Source organism: Oncorhynchus mykiss, chromosome 18 (genome assembly GCF_013265735.2).
Source record: "Oncorhynchus mykiss isolate Arlee chromosome 18, USDA_OmykA_1.1, whole genome shotgun sequence".
Classification (NCBI taxonomy): Eukaryota; Metazoa; Chordata; class Actinopteri; order Salmoniformes; family Salmonidae; genus Oncorhynchus; species Oncorhynchus mykiss.
In genome coordinates this window covers 22,496,678-22,522,484 of record NC_048582.1, presented here as the reverse complement: position 1 = coordinate 22,522,484, position 25,807 = coordinate 22,496,678, and the positions used below count along the sequence as shown (strand labels likewise).

Sequence of the window (25,807 nt, the reverse complement as noted above, 5' to 3'; positions counted from 1 at the left end):
TCAACTAGATTCAGCCTCAGGTCAATTTTTTCTTAACAGGATGGTCAATGGGCCATGTAGGAATACCTTGGAACAATCAATTGAAGATGATTTCCTGGTGCTTTTAGTCTTTTATGTCTAGAAATGAAAATGGTAAATATAAAAATAATTTTAAAAGTGTGGCTCAGAATACTTGGGGTGCCAAATAAAACCAGCCACAGCAGCCCATCCAATGAGTCCTGCTAGACTATAAACCAAGAGTACTGCCAAGTAGGCCTACCTGTCCAAATGCAGAGTCCCACAACCCAAAATGGGGAATTAACTGTCTTTCCGACATCTACGGTGGGATTATAGCGAACAGTGAGTGTGTACTGCAGGCTTCTGATCGTCCTTCTTCGCCTCTCTGAATAACTATTGAACCACCTAGTGGTCAAATATGTTATAGTCCCCGGTAGAGTAGAAAACCCAATTCCAATTCGACCACTAGCACCTATTTCCTAGCCTATATACTGTCTTGTCTAACGTTATATTTATGAGATTTTATAGGTATTAAGAATAAGACGATATGTTGTATTTCACTATTGTTTACATTCATCCAATATCTTTCTGCTCTTCAGGGATGAGGGAAGTATAGTCGGTAGGAGTAGATTTGGAATTCGGAGGCATTGCGTCACAAGTCAAAGAGCCCTCTTGTGTTTCCACTCACTCGACGTTTCCTATGAAAAGGAGTTTTGCTTCAGTTGAAGCGTAAACGTACGTTTTTTTGTACGTGTATATTTAATATACTTCACCTGAATGCGGTCCATTAAAAAGTTAAATTAAGTGACGAAATAGCTAAATACAAGATTGTCGACTTTTCGCTTGCTGGCCAGCTCCGCCAGCGGAGTCTAACGTCAAGATGGACCAGGCAGCGAGCCGATACCAAGTGGTGAGACAAAACAATCGACATTGTCATCTGTTTGGGAACTCCAACTATTATAAACGATACAAACGATTTACGACATTACTTTGTGTCAAACTAGACTAGAAATGTTTAAGTTAACGGCTTGTAATCAAACTGATGTTCCTCGTGCCTGTCACTTCCGCATTATTCAGTAGCAGATCAACAGTACAATAGCTAGCTAACTTAAACGTTAGCTAAGCTAGCAAGTTCCAATTCAATTTGAGTTCAGTGTTAGCCATCCAAATGACAGCACTTTAGCTCTTAGTTAACTCCGCTTGTATTGGTTTTCTGAACGGATAACTAACTCGGCTAGCTAGCGAACGTTATTTAGCTGTATGTCAGCCAGAGCCAGGTAAGCTAACACAGGCTAGAGTTAAATTATATACAGCCATTTGTGGTAACTACCAAATCTACCTTGCTCAAGTGTGTTTAGCCCCCCCAAAAAGCCACACCGTAGGCCTGTAACACGTGCCTAATACATGATCCCATCATAAATAAAGGTACAATAAATACAGAGTATGTGGCCCATGGACCCACAAACAAAATATCTGTAGTGCTCAAGTATGTGGCTTTCCATGAGAAAAATATACCCTCCCCGCGCAAAAATGCTATTCCTAGTTATACAATAATGGTCACAAAAACAAGGCGGTTGGCTATCCCGTCCTCAAATGTTAGGTTATTGTTCAATCCAGTTTTCTAGGTAGTTATTAGCTCATATCCCTGTATGATATATCTTCCATACAGGCTTCAGCGTTTCCGTTAGGATTTATTTCAGCAGCAGTGACAAAGTTGTGGGGTTTGGGGCCAAACATTTTAGAGGCCCTCTTGCGCCATACTGTTGCTGTTTTAAATCTAATTTCTAGCAATTCTACACAATTAATCACGGGGTGGATAGAACATTTTATAGTTTTAAAGCTTATTTCCTGCATTTCTATACATTTGACCAATTTTCTACAATTCTACACATTTTTGCCATGGCTTATTCTGTGTTCATGTGCTGTCTGAGTGACTCAAACATAACATGCCATGTCATTTGTTTTATTTTTATTTCCCCTTTCTAGTTTTTATTTAGGTTATTTGTTAGTTCTCAAAGATTATCTTGTTAAAAAATATATAGCTCCATTATGTTATCTACATAGATTATTTCTGGTCTTAGTCATTTAAGTTAAGTTATTTTATTACTAAAAATAAATATAAAGGATATAGAAATTACAAAAAAAGTGTATATATATGTGTGTGTGTGTGTGTGTGTGTGTATGTCTGTATATTACACAACATGTAAAGTGTTGGTTTCATGAGCTGAAATAAAAGATCCCAGAAATGTTCCATATGCACAAATTTCTTACATCCCTGTTAGTGAGCATTTCTCCTTTGCCAAGATTATCCATCCACCTGACAGGTGTGGGATATCAAGAAGCCAATTAAACAGCATGGACATTGCACAGGTACAACCTTGTGCTGGGGACAATAAAAGGCCACTCTAAAATATGCAGTTTTGTGTCACAACATAATGCCACAATGTCTGAAGTTTTGTTCAATTGGCATGCTGACTGCAGGAATGTCCACCAGAGAATTGAATGTTAATTTCTCTTTTAATTAAATTTTTTACCAGGCAAGTCAGTTAAGAACAAATTCTTATTTTCAATGATGGCTAGTACCTTGTCAGCTCGGGGGTTTGAACTTGCAACCTTCGGTTCCTAGTCCAACTCTCTAACCACTAGGCTACCCTGCCGTACCAAAAGCTGCCACCAATGTCGTTTTAGAGAATTTGTCAGTGCTTCCAACCGGCCTCACAACCGCAGATCATGTATGGTGTTGTGTGGGTGAGCGGTTTGCTAATGTCAACGTTGTGAACAGAGAGCCCAATGGTAGCGGTGGGGTCATGGTATGGGCAGGCAGGCAGAAGCTACAGACAATAAACACAATTTTATTTTATCGGTGGCAATTTTAAAAGGTAAAAAAATACCGGGACCGGATCCTGAGGCCCATTGCGAGGTCAAGTTTTATTAAAGGTATCTGTGACAGGAGAGCATATCTGTACTCCCAGTCATGTGAAATCCATAGATTAGGGCCTATTGAATTTCTTTCAAATGACTGATTTCCTCATATGAACTGTAACTCAGTAAAATCAGTGAAATTGTTGCGTTTTATCTTTTTGTTCAGTGTATATATTATTTTTTTAAATGGGAGTGGAGGTTGTCATTTAGAAGTGGCGGCACACCGCTTCTAAATGAATATAGAGGAAACGCTGGTGTTCTAGCGTTGGATGGGTAATGGATAGGGGAACATTTTTCAACCTACCATTTTATGTGGCGATACTTCCTTAATTCTCTATCTGGTAGGCACCGGTGTCTTATAAACTCCTTTTTTACGGTTTCAGATGGAACTCCGGTAACAAGGAAATATTCAGAAATCCACTTTTTGTGCCGAGTGGAAAAATGACTTACATGTGTGTAAATACTTGTTTGGGTCGTGCTGTGTGACGCGCTGTCATGTCCTGCACTTGGCCTCTAGCACCAGCTTTAGCTATGCTGCTGGAGGTTGGCTATTGCTTGGCTGTCTAGTCGTCAATGTGAATGCTGTGTATACAAGGCTAGGGTCACTTCTGGTTTAGTCCTGTATCGACCCCTCACTCTCTAAAGCAGGAAACTTTCACTTTCATAGTCGTTATCGTGCCATGTGTATGTAGGTTAGCGTTAATTACTTCCATAGACTGACTGATTTTGATATGGGATAAGTTAATTAGGCAGTTGTAAGCCTTTGAATAATGTAGCCTACTGGCCTTAAAAGTCCAAATGCCCACTGCTGCACTATGCTGGAATGCTTGCTGACATCAGACATACCATGGTATGCCTTTCCTTTTTTGCTTCTTGATGTGCAGAACTTTTTCAGCCACAGCCATGCTATTTTGATCCTGCCTCTGCACTTTCCTCAGTCGCTAGGCAACTGTGGTTTTGCCTCCAATGTGTCATCTTTCTGTCAGGTTTTCAGTTTTGAGGGCAACCTGTATTTAGATGCATCATACAGGCTGTTTTTACAATGTACTCTCCCCAGCCATCCTTGTTATTTGTATACACTCATTCTGAACAGGTCTTTATTAAACATGTAGGCCTAACCTATCTATTTGGACTTGTTTTTTGTTGTTGTATTATACTGAGATGACCTCAAGAGTTCTTGTTTAGGCCTTGGTGTGCTGATGGTGAAATAACTAAATCACGCCCGGCCAATTATGCAGTTCTTACAGCTCTTACATAACTGGTGTCCTTGACACCGGATAGCTTCACACTCACTCATTCTCCTGGCTTTGCACATTGACCCCGCAGTGTGTAGAGCACTGCTGGACATGATGCCAAACTTCATCTACAGCTAAGCCACAAGTTAAACTCTGGTCTGTTGACCTGCGCAAAAGCCACAGCCTCAAGTGAGCTGCAAGACTAAAGCCACATTTGGCACTGCTGCCACACTGATCAAGGCCTAGGCTATGCATCCGCTTAGACGACATCATTTGTCATTGGCCAAATATAAGGCTGTGTTGTCTTCTCTAGAATCTTACTTGCACCCTTCTGTTTCCCATGACCATGTTGTCTTCTTCCAACTGGATGCTATGCTGGAAATTAGCCTAGATCACATGTTGTTTTGGATGTCTTCAGCACTCTTAGCACTGGAATCAAATGTTGCCTACTTAGTTTATTACAAAACACCAGATGATCTTTCAGTGTTGGGCCATGACCACATCTCTCGAAGTGTCTCAGTTTACAGGGCTTCCCTCTCCTTCCTCAACTTTGACAGTCTGTGTTGTGAACTTGTGACATGGGTTTTATTGAAGTGACACTTAATTAACTCCTTCTCTATACCCCCCACCCCCCTTCTCTCTTAGTTTGAGAATGATGAAGACGACTCCTGTGAGCCCTCCACCAGCGCCCAGCAGCCGTGCACCTCGGCCCAGGCCAGCTCGTCCTCCCAGGCCTGCCCAGTCCCAGTAGCCCTGGAGGGGGATGCAGAGGCCCCACCTCCCCCGTATGCCAGCATCGCCCTGGGAGACACCTCTTCCATGCCTGGTACAGAACCAAAGACTCCATATACTGTCTGTTAGAATTGTTTTTATCCCCCCCATCCCTACTCTTCAGTTTAGCTCATGTCTTTGCTTCTGCCCCTTTCTACATCTCATTCTCTCGCAAACATCCTGGAACCAGCCAGTTGCCCTAAGTATAGGCCGATAGTTCACACGGCTCCTGGAATTAAGCCGATGTGATTTCCTTATTTGATTGAATTGATTTCCGAACTTCATCTTCACCTTGTGAACTGTGTTAATTGGCCATGTCTCTTCCCTGTGGTCCCCCAGTAGAGAGCAGTTGTTACCCAAGTGATTTCCCCGTGCCGCCCCCATACAGCGTGGCCACCTCTCTTCCCACCTACGATGAGGCAGAGAAAGCCAAAGCGGCAGCAATGGTACTCTCTGCTGTGGAGGTGATACCAGGGGTAGGACACACACACACACACACACGTACGTGTTTAAGTATGGGATGTTTACCCATGAAAACAGGATTATTCAGCTGGAATGCTGTAAGGAACTTAACTACACAGCATAACAACATATTTCAGGACCAAAACATAGCTACAACGGTATTTACAGTATGTTAGCTCTATTTTATGTAGGTTTAGTACAAATACCCATTGAACTGTGTTTCTGCTTTCTCAACGCCAAAAGAGAAGGAAATGTCGACACGCAACAGTACTATACTGCTCATCTCCTTATTCATTGGGATGACTGAGCTATTGCTATGTTTCTGCAGAAGAGGTGGATGAGTTGTTTTCCTGTCTTCTTTTGCTTAAACAGGAGGATGACTTCCCTCCAAGGGATGACTTCAGCGACGTCGACCAGCTGAGGGTGGGGAACGACGGCATTTTCATGCTGGCCTTTTTCAGTGAGTGGATCTGTTTGTGCACGTAACCCCCCCAAATCTTCAGTGAGTTGACAAGCCAAATAGCCTCTTTCACTGAGTGGACTGGCCCATTTCAGTCTGAGCAGGGGAACATAACAAAAGTTTGCTTTGGATGAAAATGTCAGTAAGCAGTTGAAGGTGTTTTCTATGGATTCACCACAAGGTGGCAACAGTCAGACTTATTGAAGACAACATGATCTCTTCCTCCAGTAGGAATGGAGGTGGGAAAGGTCAAAGTAAGTCAGCTTAGCTATTCTCTGGCTACATTCATATGGCCTCAGAATGTATTTTTTAAGTATGTATAGAAGGACATTCAATTTGTAATATACTGAACAGTGACTCCCTCAACAAATGTCAGTCAACCTTGAGAGTGGTGTCTGTCGGTCTGTGCTTGTAACTGCATGCTTTCTTCTGTCTCCAAACAGTGGCCTTCCTGTTCAATTGGATTGGGTTCTGCCTGTCATTCTGCCTGACCAACACCATCGCTGGCCGATACGGGGCCATCTGCGGCTTTGGCCTCTCTCTCATCAAGTGGATTCTCATCGTCAGGGTAAGTGCAGTATTGGCTTAAAGGGGCCTAATCAATGCATCTAAAATAACTTACAGTTGATTTTCTATTAAGGGACAGGATATACAGGCCATTACTTTAAAAGCAGCCCATACAAAGAGCGTCTACTTCAAACATCAATGTTACAAATGGTTTACTGTAAATTAACTGGCTAGCATTATCCTGCTTAATAGGTAGCCTAGCAGTTAAGAGCATTGGGCTAGTAACCAAAAGGTTGCTGATTTGAATCCCCGAGCCGACTAGGAAAACAATCTGCCAATGTGCCCTCGAGCAAGGCACTTAACCCTAATTGCTCTTGTAAGTCGCTCTGGATAAGAGCATCTGCTAAATTACTCAAATTTTTATTTTTTTACAAAAAAACGTGAAATGCTTCACTTGACTAGCATGTTATAATGAATTGAATGTTACAAAAATAATTTCAATTATGTCCAGTACATCACTGCATAACCCAGTCATGGCTTGTGCAGCAGGAAGCAGATGCTTGTTAGCCCTAGATGTGAGGAGGACACCTTTAAGAGCACGAGCCCAGTGTGCTCTCTGTGCTCCGGGCATCAATCAAAGCCCTGTAGAATTTCCACATGAAGAAGCAACACACTGGTGGATGTAGTTATTAACCCCGTGCTTTTGCTCTGGTGCACATAGCTCCTGCCACTGGATGTTGTGCAATACTAGGTTATACAGTAGTTTAGGCCTTTATCCGAGCAGTGCCAAATCGGGAATAGTTTTTTTTTTTTTTGTCCTTGAAACCGGCCCATGGTCTCAATTAGGACACCCAACATTCGAGGAATTGAGGCTTGAGGAAGTCTAATCCTTGCTCAAGGAAATATTTCTCCCATCGTGATTCTGATCATCTGTATGTGTTTACAGGAACTGTCATTCAAAAGTATTGTCCTGTGGTAGGAAATGTTGAATGTCCGTTTCCTGTACATTCCACTTTCCCACAGTTCTCGGACTACTTTACTGGATACTTCAATGGGCAGTACTGGCTCTGGTGGATTTTCCTGGTCCTCGGTAAGTTTACAGATCTGTATAGCAAATGCTGCATTCTTCAACTGGCCAATTGCTGAGGAATTAAGCTGTACTAATGTATCCACTTAGAATGTTATACACCAATGCCATCTGGTGGCTGAAATGATGTACTACTAATCTGCCCACAATAAAGTGAATTCCTTGACCTTGGATGAATAGTGGTGAAGTGTTTTTATTTTATTTAAAAAAATGTACTAATGATTTCAAATCCCTTCCTCAGGTCTCCTGCTTTTCTTCAGAGGGTTCGTGAACTACCTGAAAGTGCGCAACATGTCTGAAAGCATGGCTGCCTCGCACAGAACACGCTTTTTCTTCCTGTACTGAGGTATATGAAGACCTTAGGACACAGTCACCGCATACTAACATGTGTAGTAGATAGTATCCTAGAGACCTTGACATTCATATAAAGGAAAAATTAAGTTATTGTTTATGAAATAACACTATATATTGTTGTTACCAATGTGTCTTTATCTAAATGGCGACGTTGTAACATCCGCTACCCGTAGTCTGCGAATTCTACAACGGTAACCTTTTCATATTTTTTTCCCCCCACTTCCTCTGCTCCAGGTTGTTGCACCAAACATTCCTCCTTAATGTGAAATTCCCTGAGGATTTGCGACCCTCTTCTCGAATGACCAGGACAAAAAAAAATATATAACCGTGAAAAGACGCGAGGAAGAAAAAAAACAGTGCGTCATTACCGCTGCGAAAGTCCGCCGTCTTTCATTAAAAGCAAAAACAGCTGACTCATCTCTCTTTCAGAAAGTCCGTACAATACAGATTAACCCAGCTAAATATACCCTGTGTTTTTTTTAATTTTATATTTCCATTGGCTTTGTTTGGCTCTTTAGATTTCAATTGCCTTCCTGATCTAACTCCTGTTATGGTCCCATCCTGCTTAATATCCCAAGTCTTGTACATTGAATACACCTTAACATGGGTTAGAATAGTCCAGTGTAGTAGCTGGGTCTACATGTTGTGGATGTTTATTGAAAAGTACACACAAGAACATGAAAGAGGACTGTATATACAGCCAAGAGGTCTTATGCAATTGTGTCCTTTCCTGAACTGGATGTCTGCTAATGATGATGAAACGGTTAGTCTTATTATTTTTTTTTTTTTAACTTTTGGAGTTCTATTGGAGTATCAATTTGTATTTTATCCCATGATATTAATCCCCATATTTACTTGTCTTTGTTATAAACATGTTATTTGCTGAAACTCATGACTTTTCTCGTGAAAGGATTGAACTGTATCACAGCTTATGCCAATTTATTATATTTGCACTTTTCAAGAACCTCTTCAGTTGTGCATTGCTTACTTGTCGTAGTGCGTAGACTGATCTCTTTGTCAATCCATTTTGAACTGGAATTTGTGTTTATCCCAAAAAAGGATATCTGCCTTTTTGCACTTTTTTTTTTATTTTAAAGAATGACATTTTCATTGAGTTGATTATTGCAATTAGCCTGGATTGTGACATTTAAACATGTCGTGTTTTCTTTAATGCTCGAATGATGCCTTTCTCATTTTGTTTCTGTTACACAGAAGCCTCATCAGCAATATCAACAAAAAAAAACATAACTTAAATGCATGATTAGTCTGGCCGAGTTGGTTATAATAGTATTCAGCTAAAGCGACGTTATTAATATTATATTTGTATGTTTGTGAAACAGCTAAACGAGTTTTGACAGAAATGATTCTTGGAACATGCTCTGGTACTCCAGAGATGATGATGATGCGTGCTTGTTAACCCTTTAACCTGAAGTATTTCAAAATGCCAATAAAGTTCCAAGTGCACCCTTTGACTGCCTCATGTTAGAATTAATTTGATGTCGAGTAGGTCTAATCGTGCTATTGTGAGCCCTGGAGGATGTTGAATAGCCTCTCTTATTTAGGGCTGTGTCTGGAAACGCTCCTAGCTGTTAAGTCCTTGCTTCCTCCGTTCCTGTTTCCTCAATTGCTCTCAAAGCGCATTGGAGGACCGGATACAAGGTCCCTCCCTTCAACCTCTTCCTCCAGTGGTCTTTTGAGAGGAATTGAGAGACAGCCCACGACACTGATTCTCTCTCTAAACCCTCAGTTTATAGTTTGGTTGTTGGTTTCGTTAGATGGCGCACATTTACCTCACTCTTTGGCATTTGTGCAACCAACCAAATATGTTTTATCGAAATGACAAAGTATAAACTTCTTCCTGAAAAGCTCATTGTTTGCTGTACAGGGGCCTGCTTCTACTGAATGAATGTGGGTTTTATTTGTTCTTTCTTTTGGCTGTCCCCAATCCAGCCTCTTTATAAACTGTTAATGAGTGACCCATTTACAGAACTCCCTTCCGGTTGGCAAATGTTCTTTTTTTTTTATGGGGCACTTTTTTTTTCTCTCCCCTTTATCAGGCCGGGATAGCTTAGGCTCTACTTCTCACAACCTCAATACTCGCCCACCTCCTCCATCCACCCTTTAACTAGAGTGATTTGGAATAGAGGCCAGGGCACAAAGTAAACTCAGTCACACGCACCAGCCCAGAGGGAACAGTGCTGACAATCGCTGTCGACAGCATATCTGAGGTCTCGTTAGCCTCTAGCTAGTTATGGCCAACCTAAGCATGTGCCTGCCCTGCTGCCCGCTTCCCGGCCCGTTGCGGACGCTACCGGGGCTTTAAGTCAACACTCTCCTCACTCTCTGAAGGGGTGATCAAGCTGAGCTCTTAGAATCAGTTGACTCAAAGATGACACCTCCCTCCAGGGCACAGGAGAGAACGAGAGGGGACGGAGTGGAAACAAAATAGTAGACGGTAATAGGGTTGCTGTGTGTGCTTCCTGATGACTTTGGAAGTCGGTGTGTGTCTTGGTGAAAATTATCGGTGTGCGTGACTGCATAATGTGTACTAGTGAGTTAGAATGTATGCGATGTTGCTGATTTCTATGGTTGTGCCTGCATACATGAGGATTTGTGTGTGTGTGTATGTCTCTGTGATAGTGTACACGTATTAGCATACGGTGGGATATGTAATCTTAGCAGCACAAGGCTGCTACAGCTTTCAAGTGGGCATGGAACATGCCAGTGTGGAGGGAAGAGTGGCTTGGCTCACCTGTTGGTTTGGCAGGTACACTCTTGTCTCTTTACATCAGAGTAAAGTAACCACAAACAGTAGAGCCTTGGGCTCTTTCTGCTCTGTGTGGAGGGTTTGGAAGGATTTCCTAAATGCATGCATGCCTGTCTTCAGTCAGTGGGCTATGGTTCTTTGTTATCGTCATACAGGCATGCTAGAATTCTCATGCATACTGATTACTTAAAATTGGGTTGTTGCATTTCACTGTGTACACATTTAGCTAATCAGCACAAGATCAGGAAATATTCCTTCTCACTGAATGAACTGAAATCAAGTGATGCTCATAAAGAATTGCACTTTCGGTGGCCATTATCAAGCACATTTCCAATTGTAATCAAATCCAAAGGACTTACTGATGTGTGTGTGTGTATAGCAATCCAGCCAGGTCTAAACCCACAGAGGAACTCTTGAGGTCATTTCACACATCTGTGGGCTTTGGAAAAAAACACCACAGCCTGACCACATGGTCATCTCTATACCTAAAGAGGAATTCTACACCTGGCCACAGAAACCAGTTCAAAGCTAGCCTTTTTGACACTGCATGCCAAACTATCAATAGCTCTGAGGTGTCATAGTACAGTTTTAGGTGCAGGGTTAGACAGAACGGGACTAAATATTCAACAACTTCTATTTGGATGAGAAGAATTTCAGGTGAGAGGAGAAGTAGGATGCTGAATTAAAGGATAAGCACATTATGGCTGAGGTTCGGGTAAGAGTTAGTTAAAGCTGATTCAAAACACTATGCCCATAACAGCTAATCTAGGGTTGTTTTATTTGCTAACCTCATGATGTTTACAGGTTTCACTGTGGTATTGGAGGGCTGATCCTAGACCAGTCGTTAATGGCAGATTATAACCACAGCCAATATAAAGACTCATGGAGGAGAAGCCAGGCCTCAGATCTGTTGTGGGGAGTGGTGTTGGAGCTGGCAGGGAGTTGCTCGCGCTCACTTCCCAAGCGCTCTCCACTTTGACAAGGTTAATCTGCTCTGACGATGAGCAGTTGTGCTTGGCTCTGCTCCTCCTAGATTCCTTCCCATAACCGTAACATGAACTCCTCCAGCGCGATAGGGAACCTGGAGTAGAAAGTAGTGTTTTACATTACCTCCTTTTGACGTGATCAAGGGATGCATCCTGTTTTGGTGGTGTGTGTAAGTTTGCATCAAGGGAAAGGAATATGGAACAAATAAATGCCTTGAGGTCAGACATAGACTTAGTCCCAACAGATTTGTCTTGAAATGGGAATCATTTTATTCTGCATCAAATCATTTGTTTCTGAAGATTTGTCAATGGAGTCAAATCAATCACTTTTAGAGGTTAATAGCCTACAGTATAATCTGAAAATATGCACCTATTCCTGTATTATGAACTGAAACCTCTAATAATAAAACGTACGATAGGTTTCTTGCAGAATAAAACATACAATACATGTTAAACAGATACAAATACACAGATATTATGTGTCACTTCTAGCCCCACATAGAAGAGTTGTTCTGGCAGAGCTCCATCAGGAACAGGTTCTACATGAAGTGAATCAAACCAGCTGTTGCTGAGCTGTCGCCGTGGCAACTGCCACACAATATTTGTATTAGGATGTGCGAGAGACATATGATACAGACAGTTCTGCTCGTGCTGGCCCTAGAGTACACAGCGTTACGCACAGCTGTTGCGCACAAGAACAACAGTGCCAGTTTCCTGTACTTTCGACTGCGAGCTTGTTTCAGTCAGTCGCATTGGGTCATCTTGAGGATGGGTTCGCAAAACAACCAAAGATATGTTTCCAATTCCGGAACCCCAATATAACTGTTCCTTTTCTCTTGTTTGTCTTCCACGTCATTTACCTCCTGTCTGTTGAGTCATCCATCCAGCAGCAGAGCGAGATATCAGCTCAGCATCTGCAAATATTGACATTCTTTGGAGGGTGCCACCTGGCCAACCTGTGGAGTAGTATTGCCCCACTTACAGACCAGACCCCTTTTTGGCCACACCCCAAATGGCAAGGCTTCCTACTGTAGAGTTTGGTGTATTGTAGGCACATAGAGAGAATATCATTCCTTTCAAACACATTTATACAAACTGATGTTGATCTACCCTGCATTCGATATCTCATTAAAGAGTGCCTTGATTGGATAAGTAAGCCCCTATAACCTGTTCTATTTTAGATTACTGAACCATCTTCCCCTTTGTTTTCTCTAAGTCCTATAGACTACCCTTTTAAAGAGCACATTGCATAGTTATATAACTATGCAAGTTTTACCCATTTGAGAGCTCTGGCACGTTCTCTGCATTTGATAATATTTCCTATTTGGCAATATATTGATGTTTCATCTTCGCCTGCCTATCTTGACATATTTCTCTTGAAGCACACCATGCAAGACAATTTGTCCTCTACATAATAAATGCTAATTTGCACTTAGCTAATACAGTGGAGGACTTCCGCTATTTTATGGGCTCCCATATTTCACAGATACACAGGGAAGCCATTTATGGTACCGCTTGTGTTGACTCACACCTCCACACAACTTACGACTGAGTGCTAAACCTGCCTTTTAAAAGGAATCTTGTTAAAAAAAAGTCTATAAATTGATGATAGGTGGGTTACAGGCTGAGGGATGTAATGTTCCTTTCACCGAGGTTGAAATGGAACACCGTTTTTGCAGTTGTTTTTGTTTTTGTAACTGAGGATCAGTTCTTCCTAACTCCAGCAGCCTAATCTTAACCAACAACTCTTAATGAGAACAAAGTTGGCCTTGCACCAGGGCATTGCTATTGTAATCCTCCGTTGGGATTAAACAGTACCATGCTCAAATTCAACAAACTATAATGTGCTGAAACTAAAGTGGTCAATATAGGTGGAAAAGACACAAGTCCAGCTGGTGTCAGGTGATGTTTGGAGTATGCTGCCTGTTTTAAATGGCACTGGCCAATCATCTACCATGGTGCGGCCACTTTGGCCTCAATGTTCCATCTGGGCCACACAGTGGACTGCAGTGTTAGCCTGGCATGAAAGGCCTCAATCACCGCCTTTCACCCACAGCCTGGGGCCAGAGAGAGGGAGTGGGGAAGAGTGAGACGGAGGGAGGAAGGAGAGAAGCAGAGAGAGAGAAGGTGGGAGAGGGGAGTGAGAGTGAAACCTGCTTTAACTCTTTCGTGTTTAGCGAGCAACCCCTCCATGTTTTCTCAGCAAACACATTCTCCCCCATGTTCTCTCCGTGTCCGAACAACAGCAGGCTTTGAGTTGCATCACTTAAGGGCCCTATTAATAATTTGACAAGTTTTCTCAGAGATTAATTGCGGTAATGATTGGGGCCAGCGATTATGTGCGGCCAAAGCTCCATAAACCAACGTAAGGTTCATTTCCACCCCTCATTTTACACTTATCAAACTGTTGAAAGGAAGCACGGCACGTCACTGTGATGCATAGGTGCCGTCTGTTTTTAGGCTAAATCCCAATACCTCCCCTTAGCCCCCCCCCCTTGTTTTTGAGCGTCCCTGGGTGGGGGAGTGTCCCTCAAATGGAGCAACTAGTGGTAGGGTTGAGATGCATAACTCTAGAGAATGAGACATCACTACATCACTCGCGCACAGTAGAAGCCACCAATAGCTTACCACGCAATTCTGCCGCCAGCACAATGCCTGTGATGGCGACAGAAAAAGCTTTCCTTATATTTCTAATGCAACAAATGAAAGGACAGCAAAACAACAATGTCCCGTAATGCACCCATCACCTGGCTGTGGTTCAATAGTGCTGAAGCAGGACCTTCATTCCATAATAGCAGCTTGACAGGTAACAGTGTTTTTCTGCAATTTCCAAGGGATTGATGATTAACCAGTGGAAGCCATGAAAGGCACTGTGCTGAGCTAATATTTAAACCAAATATTTTAGGGCCCGTACACAGATATGCTTCATAGCTACAGTGCCTTGCAAAAGTATTCACCCCTCTTGGCGTTTTTCCTATTTTGTTGCATTACAACCTATAATTTAAATAGATTTTTATTTGGATTTCAGGTAATTAACATACACAAAATAGTCCAAATTGGTCTAGTGAAATGAAAAAAAATGACTTGTTTAAATTGTTATTTTTTAAATAACGAACAATAAAGTGGTGCGTGCATACAGTGGGGCAAAAAAGTATTTAGTCAGCCACCAATTGTGCAAGTTCTCCCACTTAAAAAGATGAGAGAGGCCTGTAATTTTCATCATAGGTACACTTCAACTATGACAGACAAAATGAAAAAAAAAATCCAGAATATCACAATTATGGTGGAAAATAAGTATTTGGTCACCTAAAAACAAGCAAGATGTCTGGCTCTCACAGACCTGTAACTTCTTCTTTAAGAGGCACCTCTGTCCTCCACTCGTTACATGTATTAATGGCACATGTTTGAACTTGTTATCAGTATAAAAGACACCTGTCCACAACCTCAAACAGTCACACTCCAGACTCCACTATGGCCAAAAAAAGAGCTGTCAAAGGACACCAGAAACAAAATTGTAGACCTGCACCAGGCTGGGAAGACTGAAATGGAAGACATACAAGATCACTGATAATCTCCCTCGATCTGGGGCTCCACGCAAGATCTCACCCCGTGGGGTCAAAATGATCACAAGAACGGTGAGCAAAAATCCCAGAACCACACGAGGGGACCTAGTGAATGACCTGCAGAGAGCTGGAACCAAAGTAACAAGCCTACCATCAGCAAGGGCATCGAAGATGAAACGTGGCTGGGTCTTTCAGCATGACAATGATCCCAAACACACCGCCTGGGCAACGAAGGAGTGGCTTCGTAAGAAGCATTTCAAGGTCATGGAGTGGCCTAGCCAGTCTCCAGATCTCAACCCCATAGAAAATCTTTGGAGGGAGTGTAAATTCCGTGTTGCCCAGCAACAGCCCCAAAACATCACTGCTCTAGAGGAGATCTGCATGGAGGAATGGGCCAAAATACCAGCAACAGTGTGTGAAAACCTTGCAGAAAACTTTTGACCTCTGTCATTGCCAACAAAGGATATATAACAAAGTATTGAGATACACTTTTGTTATTGACCAAATACTTATTTTCCACCATAATTTGCAAATAAATTCATTAAAAATCCTACAATGTGATTTTCTGGATTTTTTTCCTAATTTTGTCTGTCATAGTTGAAGTGTACCTATGATGAAAATTACAGGCCTCTCTCATCTTTTTAAGTGGGAGAACTTGCACAATTGGTGGCTGATTAAATACTTTTTTTGCCCCACTGTATGTATTCACCCAACTTGCTATGAAGCCCCTAAAAAAGTTCTGGTGCGATCAATTACCTTCAGAAGTCACATAATTAGTTAAATAAAGTCCACCTGTGTCCAATCTAAGTGTCACATGATCTGTCACGTGATCTCACTTTAAATGCACCTGTTATGAAAGGCCCCAGAGTCTGCAACACCACTAAGCAAGCAGCAGCATGAAGGCCAAGGAGCTCTCCAAACAGGTCAGGGATAAAGTTGTGGAGAAGTACAGATCAGGGTTGGGTTCAGAAAATATTTCCCAAATTTCAAACATCCCACAGAGCACCATTAAATCCATTATTAAAAAATTGAGGGAATATGGCACCACAACAAACCTGCCAAGAGAGGGCTGCCCACCAAAATTCATGGACCAGGCAAGGAGGGCATTAATCAGAGAGGCAACAAAGAGACCAAAGATAACCCTGAAGGAGCTGCAAAGCTCCACAGCGGAGATTGAAGTATCTGTCCATAGGACCACTTTAAGCTGTACACTCCACAGAGCTGGGCTTTTACGGAAGAGTGGCCTGAAAAAATACATTGCATAAAGGAAAGAAATAAGCAAGCACATTTGGTGTTCGCCAAAAGGCTTGTTGGAGACTCCCCAAACATATGGAAGATGGTCAGATGAGACAAAAATTGAGCTTATTGTCCATTAAGGAAAACGGTATGTTTGGTGCAAACCCAACACCTTTCATCACCCCAAGTACATCATCCCCACAGAGAAGCATGGTGGAGGCAGAATCATGCTGTGGGGTTGTTTTTCATTGACAGGGACTGGCAGACTGGTCAGAATTGAAGGAAATTCTCAAGGGAAATTCTCAAGGGAAACCTGTTTCAGTCTTCCAGAGATTTGAGACTGGGATGGAGGTTCACCTTCCATTAGGACAATGACCCTAAGCATACTCCTAATGCAACACTCAAGTGGTTTAAGGGGAAATATTTAAATGTCTTGGAATGGCCTTGTCAAAGCCCAGACCTCAATCCAATTGAGAATCTGTGGTATGACTTAAATATTGATGTACACCAGCGGAACCCATCCAACTTGAAGGAGCTGGAGCAGATTTGCCTTGAAGAATGGGAAAAAATCCCAGTGGCTAGATGTGCCAAGCTTATAGTGACATACCCCAAGATACTTGCAGCTGTAATTGCTGCAAAAGGTGCATCTACAAAGTATTGACTTTGGGGGATGAATAGTTATACACACTCAAGTTTTCTGTTTTTGTCTTATTTCTGGTCTGTTCTACAAGAACAAATATTTTGCATCTTCAAAGTGGTAGGCATGTTGTGTAAATCAAATGATACAAACCCCCCAAAAATCTATTTTAATTCCAGGTTGGAAGTCAACAAAATAGGAAAAATGCCAAGGGAGGTGAATACTTTTGCAAGCCACTGTATAGGCATACAGCTCTTTTTATCCTCCACTGCATGATAAGCAAGAAAATAGTTAGCTAAGTTGCTTCTGCTGCATTGCATGACAAATATCTTCAATCTCTAACGTTAACATTACTACAAAAAAGAACAATAACAAGTGATTGACTTAGATTTTTTTTTTATGAACAGCAAGGCAAACATAATACATTTTTATTAAATTTGTAGTAAATGCTTTAGCTAGATTCTTTATATCCACTGGGGTTCACAAGATGACAGCCTGGTTTGCTCAGGAGTCCCTCAAATATTAAACAACACAAATTACAACTCATACAAATATCAAACGCCCATATAGCAGGCAAAATATATAGTTAGCTGGCTAATGTTAGCTAGTCAGATAGCTTGTTAAATAGCAATTTTATATGCATAATATATACATAAACAAAAATATTCTTCTTCTTCACTGAATTGTTTTGAATGACTAATTGTGAAGTTATAATTACTTAGATTTGCTTCCATCCTAGTATTTTTGTCAGCCATCTGTTCTGAAGCAAAGCTCCAACCTTGAGACGCAGAGCTTCATGGGAGTTTTGGGAACCACTTGATAGGAAGTCTGCATTTCGATTAACTTCATTTGAAGGGCCAACTTAGAGGTCTGTAAAGGCACTACGCCTCACTCAAAGTTGAATTGGTGGAGGGGAGGGGTAGGCCTAAGTGGTAGGGCTAAGGGAGGGTATTGGGACTGAGCCTTAGATAAACCGAATGGCAGTCGTCTGAAATCGTATTGTAACCATTCAGGAATGTCAGGATGTTTGCAGTAACCCTATATATTGATGACCTGAACTCCTGACTATGAGGCCCCAGCCATATACACCCCTGTGGATGAGTATGTCTCCTGTCCTCCCAGCAGATGTTGGTTAATTGGCAAGCCAGCAGGAGCACAATGCAGTGAGTGTCCCCACGGTACAGGGTCTTGGAGATAAGAACCACCTGCTTATCTCGCTCCAGTCTCTCCACTCAGGTTCAGCCGCACTAGGATGGTGTCCAGACCACAGGCAGCTTTAGGGAAGACACATTTTTTGTTTGTTTCAAAGTATTTCAATCGCATCAAATGTTAAGTAACAGGATGTTTTTGAAGCCATAGCTTTTTTTAATCACAGACACATTTTACACTAAAAACGGTACATAAAACTGCCCTTTCACCCATCCCCCCCAGGATGAAAATTATATGCAGAAAGATTAATTAAACTCTTTCATTGAATCAGATGGCTCATTTGTCACAAAACATTTTGATGTTGCCAATTACTTTAATGACTATTTCATTGGCAAAGTAGGAAAACTTAGGCATGAAATGCCAACAACAAACTGTAAGCCATCATATTCCTGCATAAAATACCTAATAATGAAGAGAAAACATTATAATTTAGAATTTTGTTAAGTGTGTGAGGTGGAAAAGATATTGTTGTCCATCCGTAATGAGAAACCACCTGGTATTAACAGATGGAAAGCTACTGAGGATGGTAGCGGACAATGGAGAGAAGCCAAAGTCCTTCCACTACTCAAGCACCTTTTACTGGTTCTAACAGCCGACCATTCCGCATTCTGCAGATTCTATGCAAATGTTTTTGAAATATGTGTTTGACCAGATACAGTGCTATTTCTCTGTAAACAAATTAACAAAATACTTTTAGGATGCTTATAGAGAGGAACTCAACATGTTATATTCTAATGTTAACTGTGGTGTACCACAGGGCAGCTCTCTTGGCCCTTTCTTTTCTATTTTTGCTAATGACCTGCCACTGGCATTAAACAAAGCATGTGTGTTTATGTACGCTGATGATTCAATCTTATATGCATAAGCAACCACAGCTAGTGAAATAACTACAACACTAAACAGAGAGTTGCACTCAGTTTTAGAATGTGTTGGTAGTAATAAACCAGTCCTGAACATCTCTAAAACTAAGAGCATTGTATTTGGTACAAATCATTCCGGAAGTTTAGACCTCAGCTGAATCTGATAATGAATAATGTGGCCGTTGAGCAAGTTTAAAGAGACTCAATTACTTGGTGTTATCTTGAATTGTAAACTGTAACGGTCAAAATATATTGATTCAGTGGTTGTGAAGATGGGGAGAGGTCTGTTGTCTGTGACAAAAAAGATGCTCAGCTTTTTCGACATCACACTTCATAAAGTCATAAAGATTTATCTTATCTTGATTGTTGTCCAGTCATATGGCCAGGTGCTGCAAAGAAGGACCTAGAAAAACTGAAGCTGGCCCAGAACAGAGCGGCACGTCTTGCTCTTCACTGTAATATACTATGCAAGGTAATCTCTCTTGGCTAAATGTAGAGGAGAGACTGACTGCATCACTTTTTGTTTTTATAAGAAACAACGTGTTGAAAATGTCTAAATATTTGCATATTCAACTTACACACAGCACTGACACACACACACTTATTCCACCAGGGGTCTTTTCACAGTCACCAAAATTCAAGAAAACATACAGTGTTATATAGACCCATGATTGCATGGAATTCCTATCAAAGATTTCTCAATTGAACAGCAAACTTGGTTTAAATAAACAGATAAAGCAACACCTCACCGCTCATCGCCTCTCCTGTATTTGACCTAGATATTGTGTATGCACTGTGTATGCACTGATATACAGAACCAGTCAAAAGTTTGGACACATCTATTCATTCCAGGGTTTTTCTTTATTTTTACTCATTTCTACATTGTAGAATAATAATGGAATCATGTAGTATCCAAAGAAGTGTTAAACAAATCAAAATATATTTTATATTTGAGATTCTTCAAATTAGCCACCCTTTGCCTTGATAACAGCTTTGCACACGCTTGGCATTCTCTCAACCAGTTTCACCTGGAATGCTTTTCCATCAGTGTTGAAGGAGTTCCTGCATATGCTGAGCACTTCTTGGCTGCTGTTCCTTCACTCTGTGGTCCAACTCATTCCAATCCAATTGGGTTCAGGTTGGGTAATTGTGGAGGCCAAGTCATCTGATGCAGCACTCCATCACTCTTCTTCTTGGTCAAATAGCCCTTACACAGCCTGGAGGTGTGTTGGGTCATTATCCTGTTGAAAAACAAATGATAGTCCCACTAAATGCAAACCAGATGGGACGCTGTGGTAGCCATGCTAGTTAAGTGTGACTTGAATTTTAAATAAATGACTGACAGTGTCACTAGCAAAGCACCCCCACACCATCACACCATCACACCTCCTCCTCCATTCTTCACAGTGGGAACCACACATGAGATCATCCGTTCACCTACTCTGCTTCTCACAAAGACAGCAGTTGGAACCAAAAATCTCACATTTGGACTCATCAGACCAAAAGACAGATTTCCACGTTCTAACGTTTCTTTGCAGAAATTCGACCATGAAGGCCTGATTCATGCAGTCTCCTCTGAACAGTAGATGTTGAGATGTGTCTGTTACTTGAACTCTGTCAAGCATTTATTAGGGTAGCCACTCATGATAGCCAGTTTCATCATAGCGCTTGATGGATTTTGCGACTGCACTTTCTGGATTGACTGACCTTCATGTCTTAAATTAGTGATTGTCATTTCTCTTTGCTTATTTGAGCTGTTCTTGCCATAATGTGGACTTAGTCTTTTACCAAATAGGGCTATCTTCTGTATGCCACCCTACCTGGTCACAACACAACTGATTGGCTCAAATGCATGAAGAAGGAAAGAAATTCCACAAATTAACTTTTCACAATGCATGTTCATTGAAATGCATTCCAGGGGACTACCTCATGAAGCTGGTTGAGAGAATGCCAAGAGTGTGCAAAACTGTCATCAAGGCAAAGGGTGGCTACTTATTAAAAAAATAGTAAAAAATAAAGAAAAACCCTTGAATGAGTAGGTGTGTCCAAACTTTTGACTGGTACTGTATATAAATGTATGTTGTTTTGTCCTTGAGCTGTTCTTGTCTATTAATGTTCTGTATTAGTTCATGTTTTATGTGGACCCCTGCTATGGCAACAGCAACTGGGAACCCTAATTAAATACCAAATACCCCGAAAGTTATACACTTGACAGAAATCAGCTGAATCAGTACCAGTTCAATCCATCATGAATTCTGAAAAGTATTCTCACCTGGCTCCAAAAGGCCTTCTCCCTTTCAGCACCACTGCGACTCCATTATTTAATACTGACCCCTCTTTACCCCATCCTCCCTTATCCTCCATGGGTCCATCCCTGCCCCATCACTCTATTTCTCCTCATCTACTGTGTCTCATTACAGTGCCTTGCGAAAGTATTCGGCCCCCTTGAACTTTGCGACCTTTTGCCACATTTCAGGCTTCAAACATAAAGATATAAAACTGTATTTTTTTGTGAAGAATCAACAACAAGTGGGACACAATCATGAAGTGGAACAACATTTATTGGATATTTCAAACTTTTTTAACAAATCAAAAACTGAAAAATTGGGCGTGCAAAATTATTCAGCCCCTTTACTTTCAGTGCAGCAAACTCTCTCCAGAAGTTCAGGGAGGATCTCTGAATGATCCAATGTTGACCTAAATGACTAATGATGATAAATACAATCCACCTGTGTGTAATCAAGTCTCCGTATAAATGCACCTGCACTGTGATAGTCTCAGAGGTCCGTTAAAAGCGCAGAGAGCATCATGAAGAACAAGGAACACACCAGGCAGGTCCGAGATACTGTTGTGAAGAAGTTTAAAGCCGGATTTGGATACAAAAAGATTTCCCAAGCTTTAAACATCCCAAGGAGCACTGTGCAAGCGATAATATTGAAATGGAAGGAGTATCAGACCACTGCAAATCTACCAAGACCTGGCCGTCCCTCTAAACTTTCAGCTCATACAAGGAGAAGACTGATCAGAGATGCAGCCAAGAGGCCCATGATCACTCTGGATGAACTGCAGAGATCTACAGCTGAGGTGGGAGACTCTGTCCATAGGACAACAATCAGTCGTATATTGCACAAATCTGGCCTTTATGGAAGAGTTGCAAGAAGAAAGCCATTTCTTAAAGATATCCATAAAAAGTGTTGTTTAAAGTTTGCCACAAGCCACTTGGGAGACACACCAAACATGTGGAAGAAGGTGCTCTGGTCAGATGTAACCAAAATTGAACTTTTTGGCAACAATGCAAAACGTTATGTTTGGCGTAAAAGCAACACAGCTCATCACCCTGAACACACCATCCCCACTGTCAAACATGGTGGTGGCAGTATCATGGTTTGGGCCTGCTTTTCTTCAGCAGGGACAGGGAAGATGGTTAAAATTGATGGGAAGATGGATGGAGCCAAATACAGGACCATTCTGGAAGAAAACATGATGGAGTCTGCAAAAGACCTGAGACTGGGACGGAGATTTGTCTTCCAACAAGACAATGATCCAAAACATAAAGCAAAATCTACAATGGAATGGTTCAAAAATAAACATATCCAGGTGTTAGAATGGCCAAGTCAAAGTCCAGACCTGAATCCAATCGAGAATCTGTGGAAAGAACTGAAAACTGCTGTTCACAAATGCTCTCCATCCAACCTCACTGAGCTCGAGCTGTTTTGCAAGGAGGAATGGGAAAAAATTTCAGTCTCTCGATGTGCAAAACTGATAGAGACATACCCCAAGCGACTTACAGCTGTAATCGCAGCAAAAGGTGGCGCTACAAAGTATTAACTTAAGGGGGCCGAATACTTTCGCAAGGCACTGTATGAGGGCCTGTGAACAGCAGGGTAGACGTCAGAGCTTTGCTGACACTTAAACAGCCCAGTCGGAGATCTGGTTGCATCAGGAAATCACCCTCGCACACACATATGTACGCACGGATGCAAGTGCATGCAAGCGCTCATCAAGACACAAACACACATGCATGCATGTACGCACACACGCACATATGCACACACACTCACACAAACACACACACACACCAAGGGATACAGTGACTTCAGAAAATATTCACACCTCCTGACTTTTTTGCACATTTTGTTGTGTTACAGCCTGAATTTGAAATGGATTCAATTCAGATGTGTCACTGGCCTACAATTTGTTTTTCAAATGGTTTATAAATTATTACAAATGAAAAGCTGAAATGTCTTCAGTCAATAAATATTCAACCCCTTTGTTATGGTAAGCCTAAATAAGTTGCTTAACAAGTGTGTTAAGAAATGTGCTTAACAAATCACATAATATAGTAAGTTGCATGGACTCACTATGTGTGCAATAATAGTGTTTAGCATGATTTTTGAATGACTATCTCATCTCTGTATCCCACACATACAATTATCTGTAATTGCAATCCTCAGTCGAGCAGTAAATGTCAAATACAAATTCAACCACAAAGACCAGTGAGGTTTTCCAATACCTCGTAAAGAAGTGCATCTATTGGTAGATGGGTAAAAAAAAAACAGACATGGAATATCCCTTTGACCACGGTGAAGTTATTAATTACACTTCAGATGGTGTATCGACACACTCAGTCACTACAAAGATACAGGTGTCCTTCCTAACTCATTCGCCGGCGGAGAGGAAGAAAAACGCTCAGGGATTTCACCACGAGGCCAACGGTGACTTTAAAACAGTTACAGAGTTGAATGGCTGTGATAGGAGAAAACTGAGGATGGATCAACAACATTGTAGTTACTCCACAATACTAACCTAAATGACAGAGTGAAAAGAAGGAATCCTGTACAGAATGAAAATATTCCAAAACAAGCATCCTTTTTGCAACAAGGCACTAAAGTAATACTGATTTTTTTTTCTCAAAGCAATTCACTTTTTGACCTGAATACAAAGTGTTATGTTTGGGGCAACTGCCAACTGATAATTACTTCTAAGCCAATTATGAGCAAGAGAAAAATACAATGGACCTTTTTCTTAGGGCTAAGAGCATAATTTATGTACGTACCTAGCTGAGCTATTATGGTAAAGGCTACACCAGGGGTAGGCAACTAGATTCATCCACGGGACGATATTTGTCAGAATGGATGGTAACAATGCAAATTGACCACAACTAATCCCAAAAAGAGATTGTATTTAAAAAATAACAAAAATGTCATACCTTCATCAAATTGAGACACAATCACGTATCTTTAAAAAAAAATTGTGGTACACATATTCCAATACAACATATTACTGAGTACCACTCTTCATATTTTCAAGCATAGTGGTGGCTGCATCATGTTATGTGTATGCTTGTAATCGTTAAGGACTGGGGAGTTTTTCAGGATAAAAAATCAATGGAATGGAGCTAAGCACAGGCAAAATCCTACAGGAAAAAGTGGTTCAGTCTACTTTCCTCCAGACACTGGGAGATTAATTCACCTTTCAGCGGGACATTAACCTAAAACACATCTACACTGTGGAGTTAATTACCAAGAAGACTGTAAATGTTCCTGAGTGGTGGACTTACGGTTTTGACTTAAATCTACTTGAAAATCTATGGCTAGACCTGAAAATGGTTGTCTAGCAATGATCAACAACCAATTTGACAGAGCTTGAATAATTTTGAAAAGAAATGTGCAAATATTGTACAATCCAGCTGTGGAAAGCTCCTAGAGATTTATCCAGAAAGAATCACAGCTGTAATCGCTGACAAAGGTGATTCTAACATGTATTGACTTAGGGGTGTGAATATGTATGTACATTAGTAATTCATGTATTTCATTTTCAATGTATTTGCAAAACTGTTTTCACTTTGTAATTATGGGGTATTGTGTGTATAAGGGTGAGAAGAAAGTATTATTTTTATCCATTTTGAATGCTGTCTGTAACACAACAAAATGTGGAATAAGTCAAGGGAATTAATACTTTCTGAATGCAATATTTATCCAACCCAGTGTGAAAGAGACCCATTTAATATTTTATGTGTTTATGAAAATGAAAACAGAACAACAATGGTGTGGGGCCATGTTGTCAGGCTCACAAAAGACCAAGGAGGTAAGGACATTAAACAGGAAGTGGAGACAGACAGGATCTCCTGGTTGGCCATTCACTGAAACGTTGACCTCTTGTGACCTCTTGTGTACCTGGGTACATGATAAGAGCAGGTAAAAGAAAATCACAATCTATTTTACCATAACTACAGAAGCACTTATTTTATTATACTTTCCGAATACTCTTAAGAAAGGTGTTCATCATCAGGTTCCTATCTGTCATTTCAACACCAAAACACATTACGACACACAAACATCTGAAGTTTGGCATCTTTTTATGATAATAAATCCATTTCATACAGCCCAAGGGATATGCAAATATATACTCCCGAGGGAATTGAGTATGAATTATAGGCCTGTAATCTGGGTTTACAAGTCAAATCTACACTGAGAATCGCAGCCAAATGGCAAAAAGGCCAATCGTGCCAGGAAACAAAAGGGCAAATACTGAAAGGGGTCGACCCTTCAAAACATCAACATAGGGATGAAAAGTTGTGGAAAATACAACTTGGCACCTCTGACAATAGTTATGCCAGTTATGATAACCTTTTGGCCAATAGTGTTGCCAACAAAACAAAGTGGCATGTTTGATAAGAAACAGAGGACGTAATGCACAAGTTTGTGTACTCTCTGAGAAAAAATAAGTACGATATTCGCTTCATTCCAAACAT

General features: G+C 41.1%; 1 protein-coding gene across 2 annotated transcripts; it reads left to right on the top strand.

Annotated features, from left to right (window-relative positions):
* The first annotated feature begins 469 nt into the window (after window positions 1-469).
* Window positions 470-9,264, top strand: LOC110495825 (NEDD4 family-interacting protein 2). 2 transcript variants are annotated; one of them, XM_021571282.2, is made up of 8 exons: window positions 470-907; window positions 4,800-4,980; window positions 5,268-5,401; window positions 5,760-5,847; window positions 6,291-6,415; window positions 7,378-7,444; window positions 7,683-7,787; window positions 8,030-9,264. In XM_021571282.2, exons 1-7 carry the CDS (start codon window positions 878-880, stop codon window positions 7,784-7,786), a joined length of 729 nt encoding a protein of 242 aa, XP_021426957.1. In that variant the 5' UTR covers window positions 470-877; the 3' UTR covers window position 7,787; window positions 8,030-9,264. The 2 variants fall into 2 exon arrangements, with proteins under 2 accessions (XP_021426957.1, XP_021426956.1); XM_021571281.2 differs by having other exon boundaries at window positions 479-907; window positions 5,265-5,401.
* Window positions 9,265-25,807: the final 16,543 nt, after the last annotated feature.